General features: G+C 34.4%; 1 protein-coding gene across 1 annotated transcript; it reads right to left on the bottom strand.

Annotated features, from left to right (window-relative positions):
- Positions 1-27,688, bottom strand: LOC142225261 (serine protease inhibitor 77Ba-like). Its single transcript, XM_075295034.1, has 6 exons — positions 27,526-27,688; positions 11,943-12,327; positions 11,585-11,861; positions 11,333-11,528; positions 981-1,159; positions 1-337 (listed from the first exon to the last, which is right to left on the bottom strand). The coding sequence occupies exons 1-6, from the start codon at positions 27,542-27,544 to the stop codon at positions 71-73; spliced, it is 1,323 nt and encodes a 440-aa protein (XP_075151149.1). The 5' UTR covers positions 27,545-27,688; the 3' UTR covers positions 1-70.
- Between the last annotated feature and the right edge of the window lie 312 nt (positions 27,689-28,000).

Here is a 28,000-nt window from a genome sequence, read left to right as displayed (position 1 = left end):
TTTAGATGTAAAAATATTACAAATTTTATTTTTAAATGTCTTAAATGTATACTATAACTAATTTAATTGCTTAATCAAAGTGATGCGATTTGACTTCGCCAGCAAACAACAACAGTCCAGATTTTTTCTCCACAATCATATAGGCAAAGGGCCGATCCAAATAGAACTTCGTAGGTGAAGCTTTATTAACCAAAACTGCTGTAGTTACAGCAGCCGCTTCTGTTCCTTCTTCATTGACAATAATTCGGGTAGACTGGAAAACACTTCCTACGTAGATGTTTTTGGCCATGTTATCAAAATTAGCTAAACTTGGCTCAAATGCTTCCACAATGCCCATCTGGAAGTTGAATAAAAAATTAAATGGAAAATTAATATAAACCCAGCAAAAAAAAAGCGTCGCCAAAAAAGTAATGAAAATGTTCTTTTTGGATCCGGAAGTGGTGCAAAATTGACCCAGAAGCGATGAATTTAACATGGGCTTGTCATAGGATGGAAGTCCTCCATTTCAACAGCCGTTGCACTGAATTTGCATCACTTCTTTAGGTGTAATCAGAATTCAATGTTTTGGATGTAAATTAAAAAATTCTATGATATTTTGTCAAATAAATATTTTTTATAATTTTTAATGCATTCTAACGCTTGTCTGAAACGTTTGATTTCAAATATTTTCAAAAATTCGCATTTTTTTCAAATTGGATTTAGCATTTTTTTTTTTCAACAAAATTTAAATAATTCGTACCATTTTATGAATTCTTACTCTGTTTTTAACCTTTTTAAAACAAAAAAGTTAACATTATCCATTAAAAATATGAAAAAAGCTAGTTATATTTTTTTTTTTTAATTTAATTTCTTGTGTAGTTAAAATAAAGAACATTATAGGGAGTACATCTTCTGGAATTGATTTTAAAGTTGTGCCTTTGGAAGAACTTCCAAATTTTTTTGCTGGGAGACTATTAGAAAAATATTGGTGTATTACATACCTTTGTCAAAATTGGCCTCAAACTAAAATGAGACGTTGTGCTGAAGCGAGGTAGAAATACTTCAACTTGATCTTGAATATCTTCTTCCTCATTCGATTCTTCAATTTTTTTCAGTTCTTGAATAATGGGTATAACTCCTACAGTAGCCAAGTTAGCAACTACTTTGTTTAGGCTTACGGCTGCAAGTAAAAGTTTTAAAAATTAATAATGGTTTGACATTAAATTCGAACACTTTAAAATAGAAAAGAGCCAGAGATCGCTCGGCCACAAGCTGTTATAACTTCGTTAGACTGTTTTTAGAAAATCTTTAATAAATGTAAAAATACAGGTTTTCTAACAAGAGTTACAATTTTATGTTTAAAAGATCTAAATCTAAAAACAACCTGTATTTAGGCAAGGGTGTGAAGTTAAAGTTGTTTTTTAAAGTTGTTTTTAGCCAAGACACAAACCACCAGAAAAATTTTTAATTTTCACTTTTCAGCGAAAATTCGCACAAAATCAAACGAATTTCATCTTGATTTGTTGCTGTTTGACTAAAAGCAATAAAATATGAACACATTTTGTTAATTATTTTATATTTAGACCTTTAAACAATAGGGAGTTAAAACCCAAAAATACGACTAAGCTGTTCAAAGCTGATTTTGGCTATTTCTGATAGACTATAATGAACCAAAGGGGGTACACGTTGGTTACCCCAACTGAGGAGCGTACCCCAGTGAAAAGCCCATGGGCGTACGTAACCTGTGAGAGGAGGAATCAGGGGGGGGTGTTCAAATCAACTTTATGTCTATTTTTGAACGCATTATGAATACAATTTCTTTTAAATTTTAAAACCAGTAGACAGCCCAGACTGAGTAGAAAGCTACAGTTGCATTTCCATAACCGTAGCGTATTAAAATTTTAAAAGGGGGGCTAAGTAATTTTAGTAAAAATTTCGATATGGATTTTCGCCTATTTACACCTCACGACAACGAACTAAAGTGGGTATACGTAGGTAGCTGCACACTTGGAGCATCCCCCAGTGAAAGCCCCATGGGCGTAGCTCATCTGTGAACGGAGAAAAGTCAAAGGGGGTAAAAGTACTTTTTGTTACAATTTCAACTATTTTCAACACCGATTTTCACCTATTTACACCCCACGACAACGAACTAAAGTGGGTATACGTAGGTAGCTGCACCCTTAGAGCATCCCCCAGTGAAAGCCCCATGGGCGTAGCTCATCTGTGAACGGAGAAAAGTCAAAGGGGGTAAAGTACTTTTTGTTATAATTTCAACTATTTTCAACACCGATTTTCACCTATTTACACCCCACGACAACGAACTAAAGTGGGTACACGTAGGTAGCTGCACCCTTAGAGCATCCCCCAGTGAAAGCCCCATGGGCGTAGCTCATCTGTGAACGGAGAAAACACAATGGGGGTAAATGTTATATTTGTCACAATTTCAACACTGATTTTCGCTTAGTTACACCCCACGACAACGAACTAAAGTGAGTATACGTAGATAGCTGCACTCTTGGAGCATCCCCCAGTGAAATCCCCATGGGCGTAGCTCATCTATGAACGGAGAAAAGTCAAAGGGGGTAAAGTACTTTTTGTTATAATTTCAACTATTTTCAACACCGATTTTCACCTATTTACACCCCACGACAACGAACTAAAGTGGGTATACGTAGGTAGCTGCACCCTTAGAGCATCCCCCAGTGAAAGCCCCATGGGCGTAGCTCATCTGTGAACGGAGAAAACACAATGGGGGTAAATGTTATATTTGTCACAATTTCAACACTGATTTTCGCCTACTTACACCCCACGACAACGAACTAAAGTGGGTATACGCAGATAGCTGCACTCTTGGAGCATCCCCCAGTGAAAGCCCCATGGGCGTAGCTCATCTGTGAACGGAGAAAAGTCAAAGGGGGTAAAAGTACTTTTTGTTATAATTTCAACTATTTTCAACACCGATTTTCACCTATTTACACCCCACGACAACGAACTAAAGTGGGTATACGTAGGTAGCTGCGCCCTTAGAGCATCCCCCAGTGAAAGCCCCATGGGCGTAGCTCATCTGTGAACGGAGAAAAGTCAAAGGGGGTAAAGTACTTTTTGTTATAATTTCAACTATTTTCAACACCGATTTTCACCTATTTACACCCCACGACAACGAACTAAAGTGGGTATACGTAGGTAGCTGCACCCCTAGAGCATCTCCCAGTGAAAGCCCCATGGGCGTAGCTCATCTGTGAACGGAGAAAAGTCAAAGGGGGTAAAAGTACTTTTTGTTACAATTTCAACTATTTTCAACACCGATTTTCACCTATTTACACCCCACGACAACGAACTAAAGTGGGTATACGTAGGTAGCTGCACCCTTAGAGCATCCCCCAGTGAAAGCCCCATGGGCGTAGCTCATCTGTGAACGGAGAAAAGTCAAAGGGGGTAAAAGTACTTTTTGTTACAATTTCAACTATTTTCAACACCGATTTTCACCTATTTACACCCCACGACAACGAACTAAAGTGGGTATACGTAGGTAGCTGCACCCTTAGAGCATCCCCCAGTGAAAGCCCCATGGGCATAGCTCATCTGTGAACGGAGAAAACACAATGGGGGTAAATGTTATATTTGTCACAATTTCAACACTGATTTTCGCCTAGTTACACCCCACGACAACGAACTAAAGTGGGTATACGTAGATAGCTGCACTCTTGGAGCATCCCCCAGTGAAAGCCCCATGGGCGTAGCTCATCTGTGAACGGAGAAAAGTCAAAGGGGGTAAAAGTACTTTTTGTTACAATTTCAACTATTTTCAACACCGATTTTCACCTATTTACACCCCACGACAACGAACTAAAGTGGGTAGACGTCGGTAGCTGCACCCTTGGAACATCCCCCATTGAAATCCCCATGGGCATACCTAATCTGTGAACGGAGGAAAGTCAAGGAGCGCTAAAATATTTTTTTAGTACTCTATAGCGGCAAATTTTTTTTAACAAAGGTTTCATATGTGTACCAGTAATATTCGTTTTCGCTTAGTCATGATTTTATCGAATCTATATATTATTATCCTTGAATCATTTATTTAAAAAATTTAAATATTTATTGTTGAAAGTTTAATATTTATACTCGATCATTTTTGCTAACAAAGTTCGCGAACCGAACTATTGTCACTAGAATTCATACACGGTGTAGATGCCAAGTAAGAAGAAGATTATTAAAATTGCGCGCTTTTGATACTGCGTGTAGTTTAATATAACTTTAAACGTGAAAGACAAGGATGGCAATATAGAGTACCATGCCCCCCTTTTTTGTTTTGAAACATTTCAATATATCCAATGTGCAAAACAAGGACGGAGGTATAATTATAGCATTTTGCCGCCCTTTACCAACATTTTAATGCGAATGCCAACCCAGTAGAATAAATATACTTTATCTTTGCTAATGAAGCTAATATTGTAATATTGTTTATGTAGTTGTTTTGTATAGGACTTCTATTATGATTCAACAAAATTTCATTAGCAAAATAAGATATGCATTTTTTTATGGGCAATGGTAATTTCGCACGACATTCGACAAATTTGTGGCGTCTGAACGGCACACAGTAAATATTTGATTTCCAAAATTTTGTCTCGTTTAGTTGGCACCACTTTTAACATGATTGTAACCTAGGGCACAAACATGCAAAGATAATCGAATTCTATTGCAAAACACCAAAAAGCCCAAATATATATATATTTATTTCATGTATTGTACATAAAAAGCCAAAAATACAAGTAATTGAATTTTATATGCAGAATTATTAGCACGCGCACATCGTTATACGGAGGCAAACATGTATATGAAGAAGCGTTCATATTACATGATTAGTTGTACAACTTTTTGGAAATACCATGTGCATTATACCGCGTCCAGATAATAAGTTTATCAGGACGCAATGTTGTTGTACAGAATGACTAAAAAATCGATAAATGTGTTGTCGATCACATTAACAAGTAGCAGTATCGATTATGATATCGGACATAAATTAAAAGTATTGTCAATATTCTGTGGGATTCTGTATTCAATTTTAACGATGAATCGCATAGTTAAGATGGGATAACAAGAAAAATAACATCAAAGCTATTCGGTAGACGTTTTAAACTATATTTACAATCGTTAGCTGTGTTATTTTCTGTGCAGATAACAATAAATACATCGTTAAGTAAACCACGAAGATTTTTTGGTTGTTTGTTTTCTCTAATAAATTGACGTTATGAGCAGAAAATTTCATTCATGCAAAATAGGGTCTTTAATTATGTCGGTTACTTTAATAGATCCCTTCTCTATTACAAAAGAGTTTTCAGCAATATTTTAAAAATCCGGGATAAACTTATAATAAACTTATAATCTGGACGGCTCATTATATGGCATCCCCAAAATTTTGTACAAATAATCTTGTAATGTGAACGCTTCTTCATATACATGTTTGCCTCCGTATAACGATGTGCGCGTCCTAATAATTCTGCATATAAAATTCAATTACTTGTATTTATGGCTTTTTATGTAGAATACATGAAATAATATATATATTTTTGGGCTTTTTGGTGTTTTGCAATAGAATTCGATTATCTTTGCATGTTTGTGCCCTAGGTTACAATCATGTGAAAAGTGGTGCCAACTAAACGAGACAAAATTTTGGAAATCAAATATTTACTGTGTGTCGTTCAGACGCCACAGATTTGTCGAATATCGTGCGAAATTACCATTGCCCATAAAAGATGCATATCTTATTTTGTTAATGAAATTTTGTTGTATCATAATAGAAGTCCTATAAACAACAACTACATAAACGATATTACAATATTAGCTTCATTAGCAAAGATAAAGTATATTTATTCTACTGGGTTGGCATTCGCATTAAAATGTTGGTAAAGGGCGGCAAAATGCTATAATTATACCTCCGTCCTTGTTTTGCACATTGGATATATTGAAATGTTTCAAAACAAAAAAGGGCGGCATGGTACTCTATATTGCCATCCTTGTCTTTCACGTTTAAAGTTATATTAAACTACACGCAGTATCAAAAGCGCGCAATTTTAATAATCTTCTTCTTACTTGGCATCTACACCGTGTATGAACTCTAGTGACAACAGTTCGGTTCGCGAACTTTGTTAGCAAAAATGATCGAGTAGAAATATTAAACTTTCAACAATAAATATTTAAATTTTTTAAATAAATGATTCAAGGATAATAATATATAGATTCGATAAAATCATGACTAAGCGAAAACGAATATTACTGGTACACATATGAAACCTTTGTTAAAAAAAAATTGCCGCTATAGAGTACTAAAAAAATATTTTAGCGCTCCTTGACTTTCCTCCGTTCACAGATTAGGTATGCCCATGGGGATTTCAATGGGGGATGTTCCAAGGGTGCAGCTACCGACATCTACCCACTTTAGTTCGTTGTCGTGGGGTGTAAATAGGTGAAAATCGGTGTTGAAAATAGTTGAAATTATAACAAAAAGTACTTTTACCCCCTTTGACTTTTCTCCGTTCACAGATGAGCTACGCCCATGGGGCTTTCACTGGGGGATGCTCCAAGAGTGCAGCTATCTACGTATACCCACTTTAGTTCGTTGTCGTGGGGTGTAAGTAGGCGAAAATCAGTGTTGAAATTGTGACAAATATAACATTTACCCCCATTGTGTTTTCTCCGTTCACAGATGAGCTACGCCCATGGGGCTTTCACTGGGGGATGCTCTAAGGGTGCAGCTACCTACGTATACCCACATTAGTTCGTTGTCGTGGGGTGTAAATAGGTGAAAATCGGTGTTGAAAATAGTTGAAATTGTAACAAAAAGTACTTTTACCCCCTTTGACTTTTCTCCGTTCACAGATGAGCTACGCCCATGGGGCTTTCACTGGGGGATGCTCTAGGGGTGCAGCTACCTACGTATACCCACTTTAGTTCGTTGTCGTGGGGTGTAAATAGGTGAAAATCGGTGTTGAAAATAGTTGAAATTATAACAAAAAGTACTTTACCCCCTTTGACTTTTCTCCGTTCACAGATGAGCTACGCCCATGGGGCTTTCACTGGGGGATGCTCTAAGGGCGCAGCTACCTACTTATACCCACTTTAGTTCGTTGTCGTGGGGTGTAAATAGGTGAAAATCGGTGTTGAAAATAGTTGAAATTATAACAAAAAGTACTTTTACCCCCTTTGATTTTCTCCGTTCACAGATGAGCTACGCCCATGGGGCTTTCACTGGGGGATGCTCCAAGAGTGCAGCTATCTACGTATACCCACTTTAGTTCGTTGTCGTGGGGTGTAAGTAGGCGAAAATCAGTGTTGAAATTGTGACAAATATAACATTTACCCCCATTGTGTTTTCTCCGTTCACAGATGAGCTACGCCCATGGGGCTTTCACTGGGGGATGCTCCAAGAGTGCAGCTACCTACGTATACCCACTTTAGTTCGTTGTCGTGGGGTGTAACTAGGGGAAAATCAGTGTTGAAATTGTGACAAATATAACATTTACCCCCATTGTGTTTTCTCCGTTCACAGATGAGCTACGCCCATGGGGCTTTCACTGGGGGATGCTCTAAGGGTGCAGCTACCTACGTATACCCACTTTAGTTCGTTGTCGTGGGGTGTAAATAGGTGAAAATCGGTGTTGAAAATAGTTGAAATTGTAACAAAAAGTACTTTTACCCCCTTTGAGTTTTCTCCGTTCACAGCTGAGCTACGCCCATGGGGCTTTCACTGGGGGATGCTCTAGGGGTGCAGCTACCTACGTATACCCACTTTAGTTCGTTGTCGTGGGGTGTAAATAGGTGAAAATCGGTGTTGAAAATAGTTGAAATTATAACAAAAAGTACTTTACCCCCTTTGACTTTTCTCCGTTCACAGATGAGCTACGCCCATGGGGCTTTCACTGGGGGATGCTCTAAGGGCGCAGCTACCTACGTATACCCACTTTAGTTCGTTGTCGTGGGGTGTAAATAGGTGAAAATCGGTGTTGAAAATAGTTGAAACTATAACAAAAAGTACTTTTACCCCCTTTGACTTTTCTCCGTTCACAGATGAGCTACGCCCATGGGGCTTTCACTGGGGGATGCTCCAAGAGTGCAGCTATCTACGTATACCCACTTTAGTTCGTTGTCGTGGGGTGTAAGTAGGCGAAAATCAGTGTTGAAATTGTGACAAATATAACATTTACCCCCATTGTGTTTTCTCCGTTCACAGATGAGCTACGCCCATGGGGCTTTCACTGGGGGATGCTCTAAGGGTGCAGCTACCTACGTATACCCACTTTAGTTCGTTGTCGTGGGGTGTAAATAGGTGAAAATCGGTGTTGAAAATAGTTGAAATTGTAACAAAAAGTACTTTTACCCCCTTTGACTTTTCTCCGTTCACAGATGAGCTACGCCCATGGGGCTTTCACTGGGGGATGCTCCAAGAGTGCAGCTACCTACGTATACCCACTTTAGTTCGTTGTCGTGAGGTGTAAATAGGCGAAAATCCATATCGAAATTTTTACTAAAATTACTTAGGCCCCCTTTTAAAAATTTAATACGCTACGGTTATGGAAATGCAACTGTAGCTTTCTACTCAGTCTGGGATGTCTACTGGTTTTAAAATTTAAAAGAAATTGTATTCATAATGCGTTCAAAAATAGACATAAAGTTGATTTGAATCCCCCCCCCTGATTTCTCCACTCACAGGTTACGTACGCCCATGGGCTTTTCACTGGGGTACGCTCCTCAGTTGGGGTAACCAACTTGTACCCCCTTTGGTTCATTATCGTCTATCAGAAATAGCCAAAATCAGCTTTGAACAGTTTAGTCGTATTTTTCGGTTTTAACTCCCTATAGTTTAAAGGTCTAAATATAAAATAATTAACAAAATGTGTTCATATTTTATTGCTTTTAGTCAAACAGCAACAAATCAAGATGAAATTCGTTTGATTTTGTGCGAATTTTCGCTGAAAAGTGAAAATTAAAAATTTTTCTGGTGGTTTGTGTCTTGGCTAAAAACAACTTTAAAAACAACTTTAACTTCACACCCTTTATTTAGGCAACTTTATTCCTTAATATTAGTAAAAACTATACTATTGGTAAAAATATAACTATGAACAGTAGATAACGGATATAATTATATAAAAATAATTCTTTCCTCCCAAACGAAATTTTAGACAAATAAAGTTCGTTTCTCATTTGCTTTTCGCTGTAAGGAAGTGTATTTGGAAGAAAAGTGTATACTTTTTGTGATAAACGTTTATTCTTTTTCAGGATGTAGAAACAATTTCATAAAGACTAACTCAAAAAAAAAAAACATGGTTTTCTTGCTAATTGCATTTTCCCTCACATCCAGGAGTTTTTTAGTTCTTTACACCTTTTCCTGTAATACCAACAATGTAGAAGAAATTATACGATTTTATAAATTTTTAAAATGTTTTGACCTTTTGCCTGCACGGAGAATCGAGCCGCGGACCATGCAATTTGTAAGCCAACACAATAACCACTGAGCTATGTACCTGTTATGGTCATCAATAGATAAATATCCATATAAGTTATATTTGTATAGCATAGCTTGCGGCGCCCACGAACCGAATAAACAAAGTTTATTTAACAGAAACAAACATTTAGTTTGGCACCGTGGAGCAGTGGTTGCTACGTCCGACTTGCATGCCAAGGGTCTTGGGTTCGATCCCTGCTTCGACCAAAGTTTTTTTTTTTTTTTACATATATTCCAGATATGTTCGGAAGATTCCGAAAAAATGTTCAACATTACATTGTTTTATATTAACTGTAAAATGTGTCTTATTAAAGACCTAAAGTCAGAAAAGAACAGTGTTTGATATAAACGAAATGGACTGTGTTGTGGTTTCAAAAATAACTTTTTTTTATTGAAAAAATAAAAATTTTGTAACAAACGAATTTTTTTGGTGATAAAAGTTTAAAATTTTCGAAGAAATTCAAAAATCTCTAACAAAAGAAAAAGTTTTCTAACTAACTTTCTTATATGCATATTTTTCTTATATGAGATGTGCCTATATCCGTTACCTACTGTACGCTTTAATATGCATTGAAACTGTTTAACTCTCGGACGGATGAGAAGGTCTTTGGGACCTTTTTCATTTTTAAACTGAAATTACTCCTTGATAGTCCAAAGGAAGAATACCCGACCCACACGGTAGCCTTGTACTCGTGCAAAAGAGAAATAGGTCTATATGAGGGCAACATCAAACCATGCCGCGATATATACACATTTAACACAATTCCATACGAGCCTGAATATTTCTAGATTTAAAATTTCAAACTAATAGGATAAAAACTTGGGGCTTCCATGCTCTGAAGAAGAGAAATCGGGAGATTGGTCTGTAAGGACTTAAAGCGAAACATTGGTCAATATAAAGTTTATTTGACATAGCTCCTTTTGGATCTAAAATACAAAACAAATTGCTCTTTCCATGCCCTCAACTTGGGATATAGGTCTATATATATGAGCTATATTAAAAAACATGATTTCAAGCTAATAGGATAAAAACTTGGGGCTTCCATGCTCCAAGAAGTTGATTCGGGAGATAGTTTTTATGTTTAGCTTAATGATAAGGGCCACCTTTTTATAGCCAAGTCCGCACGGCGTTTCACATTGCGCTAAAACCACTTAGAGAAGATTTGAAATATTCCAAAATGTCACCAGCATTACTGAGAGGAGATAATCCACTGCTGAAAATGCCGTTAAGATATCAAATAGGGATATCGGTGTATATGGTGGCTATATCGAATCATGGTCCGATACAGCCCATCTTCGGACTTTACTTGCCTGAAGACAAAAGACTAACTTGTACAAAATTTCAGCACGATAGCATCATTATTGAAAGCTGAAGCGTCTTTACAATATACAGATATCCAGGCAGACATCGTACGATCGCCTTAGAACTTCTCCCTCATCAAGAATGTAGTCGGAAATAGATATATCAATGTGTTACAAACGGAATGACAAACTTACTATATCCAATCACCATCCCATGGTAGTAGGTAAACAAAAGTAAGTTGCCACATAAACCTAACCTAAGTTAACCTAGGTCGACTTAGAATTTCACCACTGCCAAGTATATATTTACTTTTTGAGGGTTGAGACCAACATATTGATGCATTATAACATAAACGCCATCACATAGTAAACTCTCTATCCTCTGCACGTGGATGGATTACTTTGCAAGATACGAACTTGATTTGCCAGAATAAGTTAAGAGTTTTTAAAATACCCTAGCTATTTTTCCCTAGATTTTTCAAAATATTTGACTAAAATCCCGAAAATGTAATTCACTAAAATGATTAATTTTTTTGTGTTGTAATAACTTACATCTTCGTGGTAAGATAACCAACATGGATAGACGATCCTCTTTGCCATAGGGTAGTTCCAAAATGTAGCTTTCCAATGATTTCATGCTGACATAATTAAATGGACCAATCTGGGTCATCATTTGAACGTTTCCCAATACAGTTCCTTTCTCGTCATGGAACGGGGCAGATATTGTTTGATCAGATTCGAAGGGATACTAAGAACTCTAAAAGGTCAATCAATGAAGCATATTGAATTTTATTAATCACTCACCTTCCATTTGCCTTTGAAATACAAAGCTGAAATCATTAAAAGCGCTGCATCTTTGAAGTCTTGTGGTTGAACACTGTGCGGCAATAAACCTCTGGTTGCTTTGTTAATGTCGTCATTAATTTGAGTAAAAGTTTTATTGACTTCACTGAAATTCACAGGTATTAAAGCTGATTCATAAATACGGGTGACAAGGCTTTCATAATCTCGATTTACTGGTTTATTAATATCTGTGAAAAGAGCTTGAAATGAGGCTACCTCTATGGTGGTGGTGTTTACTCTGCAATAAAGGTGATATCAATTAGTACGAATTTTATTTCCATGGGGTTTTCCAAAGATAATATTTTTTCACTTAGCATACTTAAGTTTTTGTGCAATTTGTTTATAGGCCATTCGTACGGCCTGGTGATCACTATCCAAGTGTAAAGTGTCATGGAATTCCTTAAGTGTATTGCCACCAGCTCCCTCGGCCAAAAGAAGGAGCAAGGACCAGACTGCAAATGGAGATATCATATAACTTTTTGTTGAATTCGCCTGATGGGCGTCTGACATGTGTTTCCATATCTCAAGGGCAAATCTTTCCGTTCCCACTGCAATCCGTAGCTGACTTTGCAATAGGGCACTATTGTCAATATTTGTACGAGATGGTGAATTTGGCCTTATATTAGACTGTAGAACAGGTGGCACTGATTTTTGGCCAATTGTAGATGTAAGCATTTGTAGTAAGAGGCATATTGCCGCTATAACTAAAATATGGTCAAAGATAACAAAAATTTGGATATTTGAGACTGTTATCATAATTTAAAATACACAAAAAAATTTTTCGTATTTAAACTAACGCTAAATTTAACTTATTTTTGTTAGAAAAAAATTATTTGCTTGTAGTTAAATTTTATTATTTTTATTGAAATTTTCCAGAGCTTAATGAAATCTTACTTTTTTTAAGTATGTCTCAAAAATTTGTTGAATTAAACGGGAGTATAAAGTTCAATGACCGTACACATAAGTTCAATATGAACTAAACCAAAGGAAGATTTTCTTACGATTCCCAAAAATAGTAAGAAAGAACTACTGTATGGTTAAAATGGCCATGATTTGGCGCCAATGATTTTTTTCTTTACTTTCAGTTAATTTTTTCTTTTATGAGATGATGTAATTTCGTGAACTGCAGTTAAAAAGTACAACAGGGCATTAAAATTTCCTGGTTTTAATAACGCTTTGTGGAAATCTCAAAATGGGGAGTAAAATTTAGTTAAATTTTCGTACGAGGTAGTTCATTCTTTCTATAAAACAGTTCACTTTTTTTCGGTGTAGAATCTAGGTTTAAAGATGGGTTGAATCCTAGCAATGCCTCAATTTCAAAGAAGCCGCATTTTTTAGGCGAAACCAATTCCTACATCTTGAGGTGAAGATCAAAAAATTTGTACGTAACGCCAAGAAAGAAAGTATGAGACCCATTGTTTAGTATACCGATCGTCTTAGAATCAAATTCTGAGTCGATTTAGCGATGTCCGTCTGTCTGTTCATGTATTTTTGTGCGAAAAGTACAGGTCGCAGTTTAATTCCGATCGTCGTCAAATTTGGCATAGGGTCGTTTTTTTGGGACAAAGACAATCGCTATTGATTTTGGAAAAAATCGGTTCAGATTTAGATATAGGTGTCATATATATTTATCCCCGATCTGGTCATAATTGGCGTGTTTATCAACCGATGTTTAAATTCCGTACATTCGAATATTTTATGAGTCTCGAAAAATTTGCAAAATATCAGACAAATCGGTTCAGATTTAGATATAGCTCCCATATATATATCTTTCGTCCGATTTGCACTTATATGGCCTCAAAAGCTAGAGTTTTGCCGTGATTTAGTTAAAATTTTGCACAAGGAGTACGTTTAATAGTATAGGTAAGTTTACCAAATTTGGTTAAAATCGGTTCAGTTTTAGATATAGCTCTCATATATATCTTTCGTCCGATTTTAACTTATATGGCCTCAAAAGCCAGAGTTTTGCCGTGATTTCGTTCAAATTTTGCACAAGGAGTACGTTTAATAGTATCGGTAAATGTACTTAATTTGATTGAAATCATTTCAGATTTAAATATAGCTCTCATATATATCTTTCGACCGATTTGCATTTATATGGCATCAAAAGCCAGAGTTTTGCCGTGATTTGCTTCAAATTTTGCACGAGAGGTACGTTTAATCGTATAGTTATGTGTGCCAAATTTGATTAAAATCGGTTCAGATTTAGATATAGCTCCCATATACATCTGTCGTCCGATTTGCACTTATATGGCTTCAAAAGCCAGAGTTTTGCCCTGACGTGCTTCAAATTTTGACCGAGAGGTACGTTTAATGGTATCGTTATGTGTGCCAAAGGGAGCCACCGTGGTGCAATGTTTAGCATGCCCGCCTTGCATACACAAGGTCGTAGGTTCGATTCCTGCTTCGACCGAACACCAAAAAGTTTTTCAGCAGTGAATTATCCCACCTCAGTAATGCTGGTGACATTTCTGAGGGTTTCAAAGCTTTTCTAAGTGGTTTCACTGCAGTGTGGAACGCCGTTTCGGACTCGGCTATAAAAAGGAGGTCCCTTGTCATTGAGCTTAACATGGAATCGGTCAGCACTCGGTGACAAGAGAGAAGTTCACCAATGTGGTATCACAATCCACTGAATAGTCTAAGTGAGCCTGATACATCGTGCTGCCACCTAACCTATGTGTGCCAAATTTGGTTAAAATCGGTTCAGATTTAGATATAGCTCTTATATATATCTTTCGCCCGATTTGGACTTATATGGCCTCAAAAGCCATGACTTGCTTCAAGTTTTGCACAAGGAGTACGTTTAACAGTATCGGTAAGTGTGCCAAATTTGGTTGAAATCGGTTCAGATTTAGATATAGCTACCAAATATATATTTTTCGCCCGATTTACACTCAAGTGACCACGTCGGCCAGTTTTATACTCCCATTTACGTGAAAATTTGCAGAGATAGCAGAATGATTGTTCTAACTATGCCTATCAAATGTAGTCAACATCGGTTCAGATTATATATAGCTCCCATATATATGTACACCAGAGTTGGGAAAGTATGGTAGACTATTTCATATTTTAGACCCATTTTCAATGGGATTTTCCTCCAGTTGATTGGATATTTTCCACAGAGAATATATTTAATATGATATTTAAGTGTGTCAAGTTTGATCTGATTTCCCTCCATGAGCATAGAAGAAATTTCAAGCAATTCGAATAAATATTGCTTCTGTATGTCCTCAAAAAATCAAAACGGTAGATCGGACTATGTTAGGGTTCTATCAGAATTTAGACTGATTTCACATTTCAGCAAATCTAGTAAAATATAACACAAATTTAACAAAAATCGGATGATAATTACGACATGTAAACCCTCAAGAAGTAAATTCAGTAGATCTAGCTATATGTCGGCATATATACCTTCACTGATATTGTCTGGAGTGCGAAGATTTATTATCTTTAAAATACGAATGAGAGTTTGACTTACTTTAGTTTTTCCATGATCGAAAGTCGACAAAATGTTTAATGAAGATGTTTTGACCATTAAGTAAAACATTTTATATAGTCCATTTGCAATACCATCCGGTTTACATCATATCAACATATCAAGTGTATAGCTTGTTTCATTACACGCACAGAAAAAACATGTTTGGACATGGTTGCCACATCCATTTAATACTTGTCTAGAGCATGTGTTTGTCACGAAAACCATGTATTTTGTCTTTGAAAAAATAATTTTCGAGCAGAGAAAAATATATGCTGGCAATAAGCATTTAAATGGTTCTCAAACGCCGCAAACATGCTGTATTAATTAAATGTTATTGAATTTGAGACCATTACATGATCGAAAAATTATGTACTTGACCATTAAATTTTTTAACTTTTTTGCAGGGAAAAAAGTATTTTTATAGGCTACGTATAGACATCTAGAACCATTACATGGCCATAAAGGCCATGTACATTTTTTCGTGACCATTTAATTTTTTAACTTGTTTGCAGCGAAAAGAATTTTATAAAACGTTGAGCAGGTACACACGGTTTTCATTTTGCGCGTCAGTCGGAACGGACGGAGAATACGGAATTACTGTGTTAAGTATTTGTTCAGAAATTGCACATGCACACACAAAATTTTTTTCTGATTCAATCACGAAATTAATTGATCCAATTAATTTTTTAATTGAAATGTCTTCAATCACGGAAATGATAGTATCAATTAAAAAACTAATTGAAGGTCAATTAAAAAATTAATTGATCCAATTAAAAAATTAATTGATACTATTAATTTTGTGATTAATTTTTGTTTCAATTAAAAAATTTGTTGAATCAATTAAATATTTAATTCAATATTATTTAAAATTCAATTACAATTTAAATTGGAAAAATTGTCGTGAAATTTTTTTCTGTGTGGTTTTATGTGAACACAGAAATAGGAAGTGTAATTGAAAAAATTGACCTGTTTTTGTTCTGCTTTTTGCTATATGGTATCAATTATTTTTATTTATTTGCAGTTACACAAGGCCGTAGCCAGGATTTTAATTCGGGGGCGTTCAACTTTAAAAAAATATTCATATAATCTCATGTGTAAAAAATTGTATTTATGCATAGGTATGTATACAATATTTTTATAATATTAAATTGAGCCGACGGGCTTTTTGGGCAGCAAATAAATCAATGACTTCTTCAGTCGGCACATTTATTCGGCGATGAACCGACATTAATGCCAATCCATTGAGTCTACTCTCGCTACACGCTCACAAAAAATCGCTTCTGTAACATATACTCCCAAACATATTTTGCTTCAAACATATACATTTTTGGGTATTGCCCAAACATTTATATGTTTGATCTCTTCCAATATATAATATGTTTGAAAGCATATTGGTCTAAACAATATATGTTTGGGTAGTCTAAGTTCCAAACATTTTGTATTTTTGCATCCGAATTCAATAATGTTGTCTTCCAAAAAACAATATGTTATTATGTGAACATATAATATGTTTGGAAGCATTTTGCACCCAAAAATATTATATGCTAAAAAAATTCTCCCAAACAATATTGTGCTCAAAATTTTATTTATTTATTTATATATTTACAATCATAATGAATTATGAAAATAAACAGGTAATATAGGTGCTAACAACATAGGTTTTCGACCTGAATGCTCAAAATTTTGTTTCTGCCCAATTGTATATTCCCCCACATCTTTCTCACTTCCACGAGATTTTTTAGTTCTTAGCACCTTTTTCTGTAATACAAACATTGTAGAAGAAATTATTCAATTGTATGATTTTTTTTTATTTTAATTTTACCTTTTGCCGGACGGGGATTCGAACAGCGGACCACACAGTTTGTAAGGATCAAAGAAGTAGCTGATCAATTGCCCAAGGAAAAATAAAATGTTAATTTTGTAATAACAAGCAACAACCACCAACTTAATTCAATATCGCTCCCTGTTAAATAGCGCTCCAAGCTACTAAACACATATATGTTTATAGGCTATTTCTAAATTAATATATGTTTGCATCCAAGCATATTATATTTACAAACATTTTATGTCCCAAACATAATATGTTCTAACATATTAACATATATGTCCCAAACATGTTATGCTAGTTTATGAACATTATATGCTTGCACTCAAAAATATTGTGTTTAAAAATTTGTGTTCCAAACATATAATGTTTATAGCCAAACATATGAAAAACAGTCTTTTTCATCCGTGTAGTCGAATTTCTAAGATACGTCTTTAATCTCTTCATTGTTGAAAATGAACGTTCGGATTAGCACGTAGTAACTGCAGGGATGGAAATGCAGTACTACAGTACTTTTTTCAATACTTTTTCACCCCGGTCAGTACCGTAGTACCCCCGCGAAGGATTTAGTACCTTTTGTGTAGACATTTTTGAGTCGATATCAGATTTATGGTACAATAGCTTTGACAAAATATTTTAATATTTTGAGAAAGTCTATTATCAACCTTATTTGCTAATAGTCTTTTACAAATATGGCACAACAGACATGTTCATGTGGGAAGAAAATCTCGATTTTGTAAAAGACATAGTCAAAAACAGGATTTTATTGAACTTCAAGAAAGTTTTAGTCGTAAAAAGAATGCGATTCTATATTATCGATTTTTTATTTCGGTAGAAAATGTTGTCAAAATTTTATTTCTATATAGAATTTTTGCAAAATTTTATTTTTATAGAAAATTTTGTCAAAATTTTATTTCAATTGAAAATTTTGTCAAAATTTTATTTCAATTGAAAATTTTGTAAAAATTTTATTTCTATAGAAAAAATTTTGCAAATTTTTTTTTCTGTAGAATTTTTTTGCAAAATTTTATTTCTATAGAAAATGTTTGCAAAATTTTATTTATATAGAAAATTTTGTCCAAATTTTATTTTATTTACAATTCAGTCTCTTGACAATAATCTTCCAGTGAAATTTTTTTTGAAATTTAGTAAAAAGTACCTTTCCGCTCAAAAAATACCTTTTTTGTACTTTCTTAAAAATTGTATTTTCTATCCCTGAGTAACTGGCAAAGTGACCAAAATTTTTAAACGAATATGCACGTTTGGAAATATCTCTTTATTGCACTCTCCAAGTGCTTCCATCGCTGAATTAGGCAGGTTATTTTCGCAGGTTTTGCGCCATTTAATTTACAAATGTGTGTTTGGCTGTTTCGTGTTTGTTGGTTGCTATGGCCAAACAAAGCGAGTCATGTTCACAAAAAGAACAACAAACATACATAAAAAGCAGAAAGACATTTTCCAAAAATGAAATTTGTGGTGCGAGATCAAAAAAAAAATTGATTTTTTCGACCGTCATTTGACGGACTTTTCAACTAGTATTCTATGAATTGTGCAAGAGAGAGAAGAGATGCAAATTTCATCCGATCCGGCTGAAATTTGGTACATAGTGTTAGTATATGGTCTCTAACAACCATGCAAAAATTGGTCCATATCGGTCCACGTTTACGTATAGCCCCCATATAAACGGACCCCCAAATTTGGCTTGCGATTGCTCTAAGAGAAGCAAATTTCATCCGATCCGGCTGAAATTTGGTACATGGTCTTAGTATGTGGTCTCTAACAACCATGCAAAAATTGGTTGATCCCCCCCATCCCCCCCTGAATACGGCCTTGCAGTTACATGATGCAAATTTTTCTCCAGTAACTAAGGGTCACCACAGGCACGAAGTATATATGGAATGATTACTTGTTGTTGAAATTTAACCAAAATAGATTGTGTAAAAATATGTGATGTTTGCTTGCACGACAATATAAATACAAATAAACAATAAATTAGTTTATAAATAAAGTTAAATAATATAAATAAAGTTAATGTTGTGTTTTGTTTTCTCAAGTGGTGTCCTTTTTTCGACGACGAAAAAGTTTTTTCATAAAGATCAGAACATTTTATCTTGTGACCATGTTCTTATAACTGGAAGAAAAACATAACATTTTAAATCGCGACCATCGTCTTTTGATTTAAACACACAAACAAAATTCTTTTTATCAATATAATAACATTTAAGATGAGAAAAATTTTATTTTTCGTAGAAAAACATGGTTGTAGGTGAAAATTTTACATGGTCGCCGCAAAAATAGCTCCTATCATATTATTTTGCTCTTCGAATAGATCGTGACAATCATGTTTCTTCTCTGCGTGTAGAAAGTTAGCGTGATTTCCACAGACGGACCGACATAGCTAGATCGATACAGAATTTCACTACGACCCAGAGTATATACACTATGGGGTCTTAGAGCAATATATTTCAATGAATTAAAAACGGAATAAAAATTTTAGTATACCCCTCACCTTCCCATTCTATTGTGGAGGGTATACAAATTGTGTGAATTACACTACTAAATGAAATGGAACATTAGGGAAAATTGATAAGTAAATATTTAGAATCTACTTTTCAACTGATAGTTTTCTGAGAACTTGTTGCAAAAATGGTGCTTTCGCCTTATCACACATTTATATTGTAAAATACCATTCGGGGTATACCCATTGTCATATATTCGAAATATTACTTAGTCTAGTAGAATTTTTTTACTGATTGTAAAATCCGGCGCTGTCATTATCAGAGAAAGAGTTCGAAGCATCTTTCTCAGCGGAGGATGGTTATTAACCTCAATAGCATTGAAATGGCGATACCAATTTGTAAATCGGATGGTTATATCTATTAATAAGAATTTTCACTGACAGGGTTTTAGATCGATTGTACAACTAATCATATACTCTAGTTGGTTTCTAAATTAAAAAAGAAAAAACACAATTATTATCAAAATTTGGAAATAGATTTAATTTTCACCTCGGAAAGAGTTTCTTTAATGTATAAATTCATGTAGTATACGCAGTTTTCGCAATATTTCGCTATACCCATCACCATAGAATGGTAATGGGGGCTTAAGTTTGTCATTCCGTTTGTAACACATCGAAATATCGATTTCCGGCTATATAAAGTATATATCCATCTGTCTGTTTTAATCACGCCACAGCTTTCAATAACTCCCCTATTTGGGGTCTTCTCTATTTGGCGTCTTGTGCTTCTGGAAACCGTATTTTCAATCCGATTTGCCTGAAATGTTAAATCTAGAGATATTTTAGGACCACAAATAGGTGTGCCGAAAATGATGTCTATCGTCCATGTTTTGGTATATAGATCGATCCCCGATTTAAATCCTTGGGCTTCTGGAAACCGTATTTTCAATCCGATTTTCCTGAAATTGGAAATCTATAGGTATTTTAGGATGTTCATAGTATGGTACGAGGGCGGTTCGGAAAGTTCTTAGCCTATCAATGAAAGAGAATAGTTACATTTTCAAAAATGTTTTTATTTTTCAATATAATCTCTTGAAACTTCAATACACTAAGTCCAACGCTTTTCTAGCAATTCTATCCCTTGATTAAAATAGTTTTCCTCAAGGTCTTCAAACTAGTGGTTTACAACTGTAATTGCATCTTCATTTGAGGTAAAACGCTTGCCAGCAAGGATTTTTTTTAGATTTGGGAAAAAGTAAAAGTCACTGGGATCTAAATCAGGAGAATAAGGTGGTTGGTCAATCAACTCGTACGTTAATTCGTTGATTTTAGCCATTGTTAAAACACTCTTCTGCGCTGGTGCGTTGTCTTGATGAAAAATTATTTTTTTGTGTTGTAAGCCAGGACGTTTTTCTCGAATTTGTACATTTAATTGATCCAAAAGGTTGCAATAGTGCTCTGAATTTGTTGTTTTACCCTTTTGCAGATAGTCAATCAATAAAATACCTTTGAAGTCCTAAAAAAAAAAAAACAACGTTGCTATACCCTTACCAGCCGATTGAATTGTTTTAGCCTTCTTTGGGGCACTTCCTCCAACTTCAGTCCATTGTTTAGATTGTTCTTTTGTCTGTTAAATGGACTCGATCATTTAATACCATATCATGCACTTTGGCTACAAGTTCTGTGGCTGTTGCTGTTTTTGGACGTCCACTACGTGGTTCGTACGACCACGTTTAAATTCAGCAACCCAATTTGTTACCGTTACATATGAAGGAGCACTTTCACCTAACACATTCACCACATCATTATGAATTTCTTGTCCCGATAAACCTTTTTTCTAATTTTTTCATTACTAATTTTTCCATTGTAAAAAAATTGCGGATGCGTCTTTTTTGAACACCTGATTCTATATGAAGGAGTTTCCAGATCGAAACAAAATTTAACATGTATTCATAACAGAGATGGAAGTTTCCAAAACACTTAACTTTTTTCTGTTTATACCGCGCTTTTTGTGCTAGGCTAAGAAGTTTCCGAACTGCCCTCGTATGTATCGGTCTATGGTTTGTTATAGCCCCCATATAGATCGATCTCCCGAATTTACTTCTAGGGCTTCTAGAAACCGTAGCTTTTATCCAAGTTGCCTGAAATTGGATATCTAGAGGTTTTTTAGGACCATAAATAAGTGTTCCGAATATATTGTGTATCGATTTGATATATTCCGCTTATAAACCCACCATCCGATTTGGTGTCTAGATTCTGTACACACAATTAGGTGTGGTGAATTTGGTGTGTATCGGTGAATATTTTTGGCATAACACCCATATAGACTGATCTTCCGATTTAAATCTTTGGTCTTTAGTTTTTATCGGTCCATGTGGTAAGGCCTTCATATAGTCCGATTTCACTTCCTGAGGATATGGAAGGCGCACTTCATGATCAGTGCTTGAAACTGAATGTAAAATAGCTTGAAACTGAATGTAAAATTTTCAGATTTTACTTTCTAATCATTTTAATAATTAGGGTAAAAATATAAAGACTTTAGATTTCAAATCAAGGCGTTATTTCATCATTATACCCTTCACCATAGGATGGGGGGTATATTAACTTTGTCATTCCGTTTGTAACACATCGAAATATTGCTCTAAGACCCCCATAAAGTATACACACAAAAAAATAATACATTTATTTTATGAATAGTGTTCTTAAAAATTTTCCAAACACTGAATTCATAACTTGTATGAAAACGATTCATAATTTTAAAAAATACTGGTTTTGAATGAGTACGAATGAATACATAATTTTAATGAAATTTTTTATATTATAAATGAAGTATACATATTTTTCGATACTGACAAAATATTTACTTTTACATAATAGTCATTAAAACGTCATACATTAAATGTAACTTTTCTTTTTTTCTTTTGCATTTCATTTGCCCTAATTGCATACATAAAGGGCCCATTAATTACACAAATCCGTTAAAGCCCAGCAAGCAAGAAAACATAATTTTATCTTATTTTAATTTAGTTATAAACATGAGCAATTGAAGCGTGGTTAAAGTTGCTTTATTTCATCATCCTTTCCAGTAATAAATAATCTTCCGATCACGACGGCGAATCAAACTGGACTGAACAAACCAAACACAGTAAAGACATGTGTTAACTTAGAAAACGCTATGTTTGGCTTTATTGTCTCGTATATACAATTGTATTGAATACCTATGGTATGCTTGTATTGAATACCTATGAGAGTAACACTATATTGTGGCTCTCTCACGCTAAGAGAAAACCAGTATTTTGGATATATTATGTAAATTTCATGAATTATAATAACAAATATTTACGCAAAAATATATTACGTAAACGTACATCTATTTTATGAAAGAGTCCATAAATTATTAAAAATGTACCAATTTATGTACAAATTCATATTTTATTTTTTTTGTGTGTATATATTCGGGTCGTGGTAAAATTCCGAGTCGATCTGAGCATGTCCGTCCGTCCGTCCGTCTGTTGAAATCACGCTAACTTCCGAACGAAACAAGCTATCGACTTGAAACTTGGCACAAGTTGTTATTGATGTAGGTCGGATGGTATTGCAAATGGGCCATATCGGTCCACTTTTACGTATAGCCTCCATATAAACGGACCCCAAAATTTGGCTTGCGAGGCCTCTAAGAGAAGCGAATTTCATCCGATCCGGCTGAAATTTGGTACATGGTGTTAGTATATGGTCCCATGCAAAAATTGGTCGGAATCGGTCCATAATGATATATAGCCCCCATATAAACCGATCCCCTGATTTGACCTCCGGAGCCCCTTGGAAGAGCAAAATTCATCCGATTCGGTCGAAATTTGGTACGTGATGTTAGTATATGGTATCCAACAACCATGCAGGAGTCAGTCCATAATTATATATAGCACCCAAATAAACCGATCCCCAGATTTGACCTCCGGTGCCTTTTGGAGAAGCAAAATTCATCCGATCTGGTTGAAATTTTGTACGTGGTGGTAGTATATGATATTTAACAACCATGCCAAAAGTGGTCCATATCAGTCCATAAACATATATAGACCCCATATAAACCGATCCCGAGATTTGGTTTTGGAGCCTCTTGGAGGAGCAAATTTCATCCGAGTCAGTTGAAATTTGGTACATTGTGCTAGTATATCGCCGTTAACAACCATGCCTAACTAGGTCCATATCGGTCTATAGTTATATATAGCCCTCAGATAAATAGATTCCCAATCACATAAAAATTGGTCCATATCAATAATTGTTTATAGCCCCCATATAAGAGACCCCCATATTTCAATTCTGGCTCCCTACGTACCGTGCAAAAGTCCATATCGATTCGTAATTATTTGTAGACTTACCTACACATACTTGTTTTTGTCTAATGTATATCACGTATGGACTAACTCACAATTTAGAAAACGATTTAAGAGACCACAACCCAAGTAATTCGATTGTGGATGACAGTTTTTCGTAGAAGTTTCTACGCAATCCATGGTGGAGGGTACATAAGATTCGGCCTGGCCGAACTTACGGCCGTTTATACTTGTTTTCTTTCATACGTAAACGAGATGTTTATGATTCCTTCAAAACTCAAACGAAAATTATGTTATAAATACAGAATCTGAGTTAGTCTTCATAGGTGAAATCTGGTTGAAAGGGAATTGTGTTTTAAATTTATTCTTACTTTAGATCTCAAGCTTGACAAAATAAAGCATTTTTACTTACTGCAAATCTCCATATCTTTGGTTCGGAATCAATACCAAAATCATTAGTGTAAAGACAAAATCTTTGGAACAGGGCATGTTTTTTTGTCAGTGAAATACCAAATTCGGCACCTTTCTTTACGGACATAAATTTCAATCCCATTTGCTTGAAATTGAAAATATCTATATAATAAATAGGAGTATTATGGCCAAATTTGAAAAGATACATATATGTGGGAGCTATATCTAAACCTTAACCCATTTCTATTATTTTTGACATCCTTAGGTTAGAAGATTAGATTTAGCCAACGTAGAGTCAGATCGGTCAATAATAAAGGTTTTATGGCAAAAATTGGGAAAATCGAGCGAGCTATATCTACACCCTCAAAAAAAATCGCTTCTCTAACATATGTTCCAAACATATTTTGCAGGAAGCACATATATTATTGGATACTGCCGAAACATTAATATGTTTGTTTTATGTGAACATATTATATGTTTGGAAGCGTTTGAACCCAAAAATATTATATGCTTTGAAGAATTTTCCCCAAAGAAGATTGTGCTCATTCCCTCACATAATTTTCACTTCCACGAAATTTTTAGTTCTTGGTACCTTTTTCTGTAATACAAATAATGTTAAAGAAATTATTAAATTTTAAAAATTTTTTAAATTTTACCTTTCGCCTGGACGGAGAATCGAACCGAGGGCCATACAGTTTGTAAGCCAACACACTATTCACTGGGCTACGTAGCAGTTATAGTCACCAGTAGACAATTATCGTTATAAGTTACATTTATATAGCATAGTTTGCAGCGCCCACGAGCCCATGCAAACATAACATTATTTAAAAGAAACATACATTTATTGGCCACGTGGAGCAGTGGTTAGCATGTCTGCCTTGCATGCAAAGGGTCGTGGGTTCAATTCCTGCTCCGACCGAACCAATTTTTTTGTAATTTAGACATTTATACTATATTAAATTTTTATATGAAACTTCGAAATGTGGGTTATTAAATATTTACTGTCAGAAACAGTGCTTGATATAAACGAAATGGCTTTTGAATAAAATATTATTTTTTTTATTGCAAAAATAAAAATTTTATAACAAAAAACTTTTTTTGGTATAAAAGTTTGAAATTTTGGAAGAAAATCAAAAACTCTAACAAAAGAAGAGTACACAGAAAAAAATATCACCAGAATATTTCCAATTAAAAAGTTAATTGAAGTTGAATGTTTTTTCAAGTAATAAATTAATTGATACAATTAACTTTTTAATCAAGATAGAAACATTAGGTTAATTAAGTCAATGATTGAAAATTTAAAAATTTTTAATTAAAAAATTAATGGATAGAATTAACTTTTTAATCAAATTCAGAAGACTAATAGCCAGTGTCAGTTAAAAAAAGTGGTGAACATTTCTTAATCAAAATAAAAACTCTAAGTCAATTCAGAAAGTAGTTGAAAATAGTTACCTTTTTAAATAAACAATTAATTGGGGTTTGCATTCAAAATCAATTACATTTTTAATTGAATCAATTAAAAAATTAATTGAAAATTGCTAATGACATCAATTAATTTTTTAATCAAGGATTGTTTCTATACCCAATTAAAACTGTGATTGATACTATCATTTTTGTCATTGAAGACATTTCAATTAAAAAAATTAATTGGATCAATTAATTTCGTGATTGAATCAGAAAAATATTTGTTTGTGTGTATAAACATACATAAATAATTTTATAATGTACACATAAATTTATTTAGGCGTGAACCGTTTTTTTACTAGCATTTTACACCATTTTAAATGCCTTTAAAACTTATCGTGTTTTGTACTTAATTTCATTTTTACCTTTAAGACCGTTAAAAATGTGTGTCCATAATGCCAAAATGATAAACAAAACACTTGTCCTCGCATACATAAAATTCTCCTCTCAAGGCGAAAACACATGCTGTTTTTTTCAAATCTCTATGCTCTTGGTTCCGAATGTCTATTCTCTTTACTCCAAATACTCATTCTAATATTCAAATTAAATAATATTTAGACTTAAGCATATCAAATTTTTGGCCTTATCATAAAGCAGTTTCCCGAAACAAGATACAACCGGTTCACAGAAATTGTAAACATATATATGTTTACTCGAAATTTGTAAATTTATATATGTTTACATTCACACATATTATTTTTATGAAACATTCATGTCCCAAACATAATATATTTTAACATATTAACATATGTGTCCCAAACATTTAGTGTTAGTTTAGGAACATTACATGTTGGCACTTAAATATATTGTGTTTAAAAATTGTGCCTGAAAAACATTTTGTTTATATCGGAACATATGAAAAACATATTTTTCTAACAGTGTATATATGAACTGCTTTCGATGAAATTTTGTATACTTAAAGGGTTAATAATGACCATCAATCATCGATTCACCTGTTCGCAGTAATTGGGCCTCTGATACTCATCAAAACTGAAAATAAGGACACATTTGAAAATTGAAGTAAGGACACATTTAAGACTCAATTCTCTTTTAAATTTGATTTTTGGGTACTTTGATTCTACGAAACAAATTTTAATGTATTCGTTTTTTCAGCTTTTTTCTTCTTGAGCTATTAAAGTCCATTAAAAACGTGTTAACGGCAACTTAAATTTCTAAATTTTGACTCGACTTCAAGTAGAAGACGTCTTTAAAATAAAGTGTTGAAAAACATCTCCTATTTCTAAACGCTTTTTAGCTTTGTAGCCAAGATGCAAAAAGTCACCAAATTTAAAGATAATTTCTTTAGTTTTGAAGGTTTTCAGAAATATTAAAGCCAAGTAGAATTTAGTAGAACGAAAAATGTTCTTCAATATCCCAATTTTAAATTGAATCTCTTAACTATGGACAAAACGACTTCATTGAAAGTTTATCGACAAGGAAAAAACCTTATATCAGAGAAATGCGACTTCTATGGTAAGCAAAATTGGCATTCTTATTTTAAGGACCTCACTTATTTACGGCCTCAATCTTTGGCCTCACGACAATATGTTTTTTTTAGTGCATACATACAAGACCATTTCAGTTGACGCATTGGAAGACAACATTGAATCATTTATCCGGAAGGTACCGGAAAGGAATAATTTTGTATGAGTAAACATTTATTTTCGTTGTTCAGTATTGAAAAGCACGCATGCCATTTTTAATGGAAATCTCACAATTTTTGCATTTATTTCGTATATGGCAATAATGTAACTAACCAGTCAGCCGTGTTTATTGTTTATTTTGAAGGCTTCAAAAACTAATCTAAAATTGGTTTTACTCTCGGTGTGGACATTTATATTAACGCATGATTATTTTTATTTTACATCAAACTAAAAAAAAGACCAATTGGGAGAACAAACAGTACTCATTCATTTCGATCCTTCACTAACTTACCTGACGTATGGATATCCATATTTTATAGAAGCTTAATTCCGCAATTAAGAACGATTTGCTGGTATTATTTACATTCACTACACACTGGTGGTCACTTAAAAATACTTGACGTTTGTGACGATATTCCACAGACTTGATCTTTAACACTGTATAATTATGAATTGTGATAAGGAAATCGATTGCAGCTAAGACATTGATATTATGTATTGTAATCCAAAATATATTATATATTTTTAAGGGGGTTTTCGTTGTTCTTTTGGGCTTCTACCGGTGACAACTCCAATGAAATGAAAATAATAACGCGCCAGTAAGAACTTCACTGACCACACACCCGTAAGTCAGTTTGGCAACTGAATACTAAGTTTAAAAATAAATACTCGCTCAGCACCCAAATCTAACAATGAGCGATGTGTGCTCTCATCCATGCGGGGTATACACGTTGCGTCTTAAACCAACAGAATGATCATTCGCATCT

The sequence above is a fragment of the Haematobia irritans genome, chromosome 2 (genome assembly GCF_050003625.1).
Source record: "Haematobia irritans isolate KBUSLIRL chromosome 2, ASM5000362v1, whole genome shotgun sequence".
Lineage (NCBI taxonomy): Eukaryota > Metazoa > Arthropoda > Insecta > Diptera > Muscidae > Haematobia > Haematobia irritans.
The sequence above is the reverse complement of the archived record's forward strand: the minus strand, read 5'-3'. Positions and strand labels throughout refer to the sequence as shown.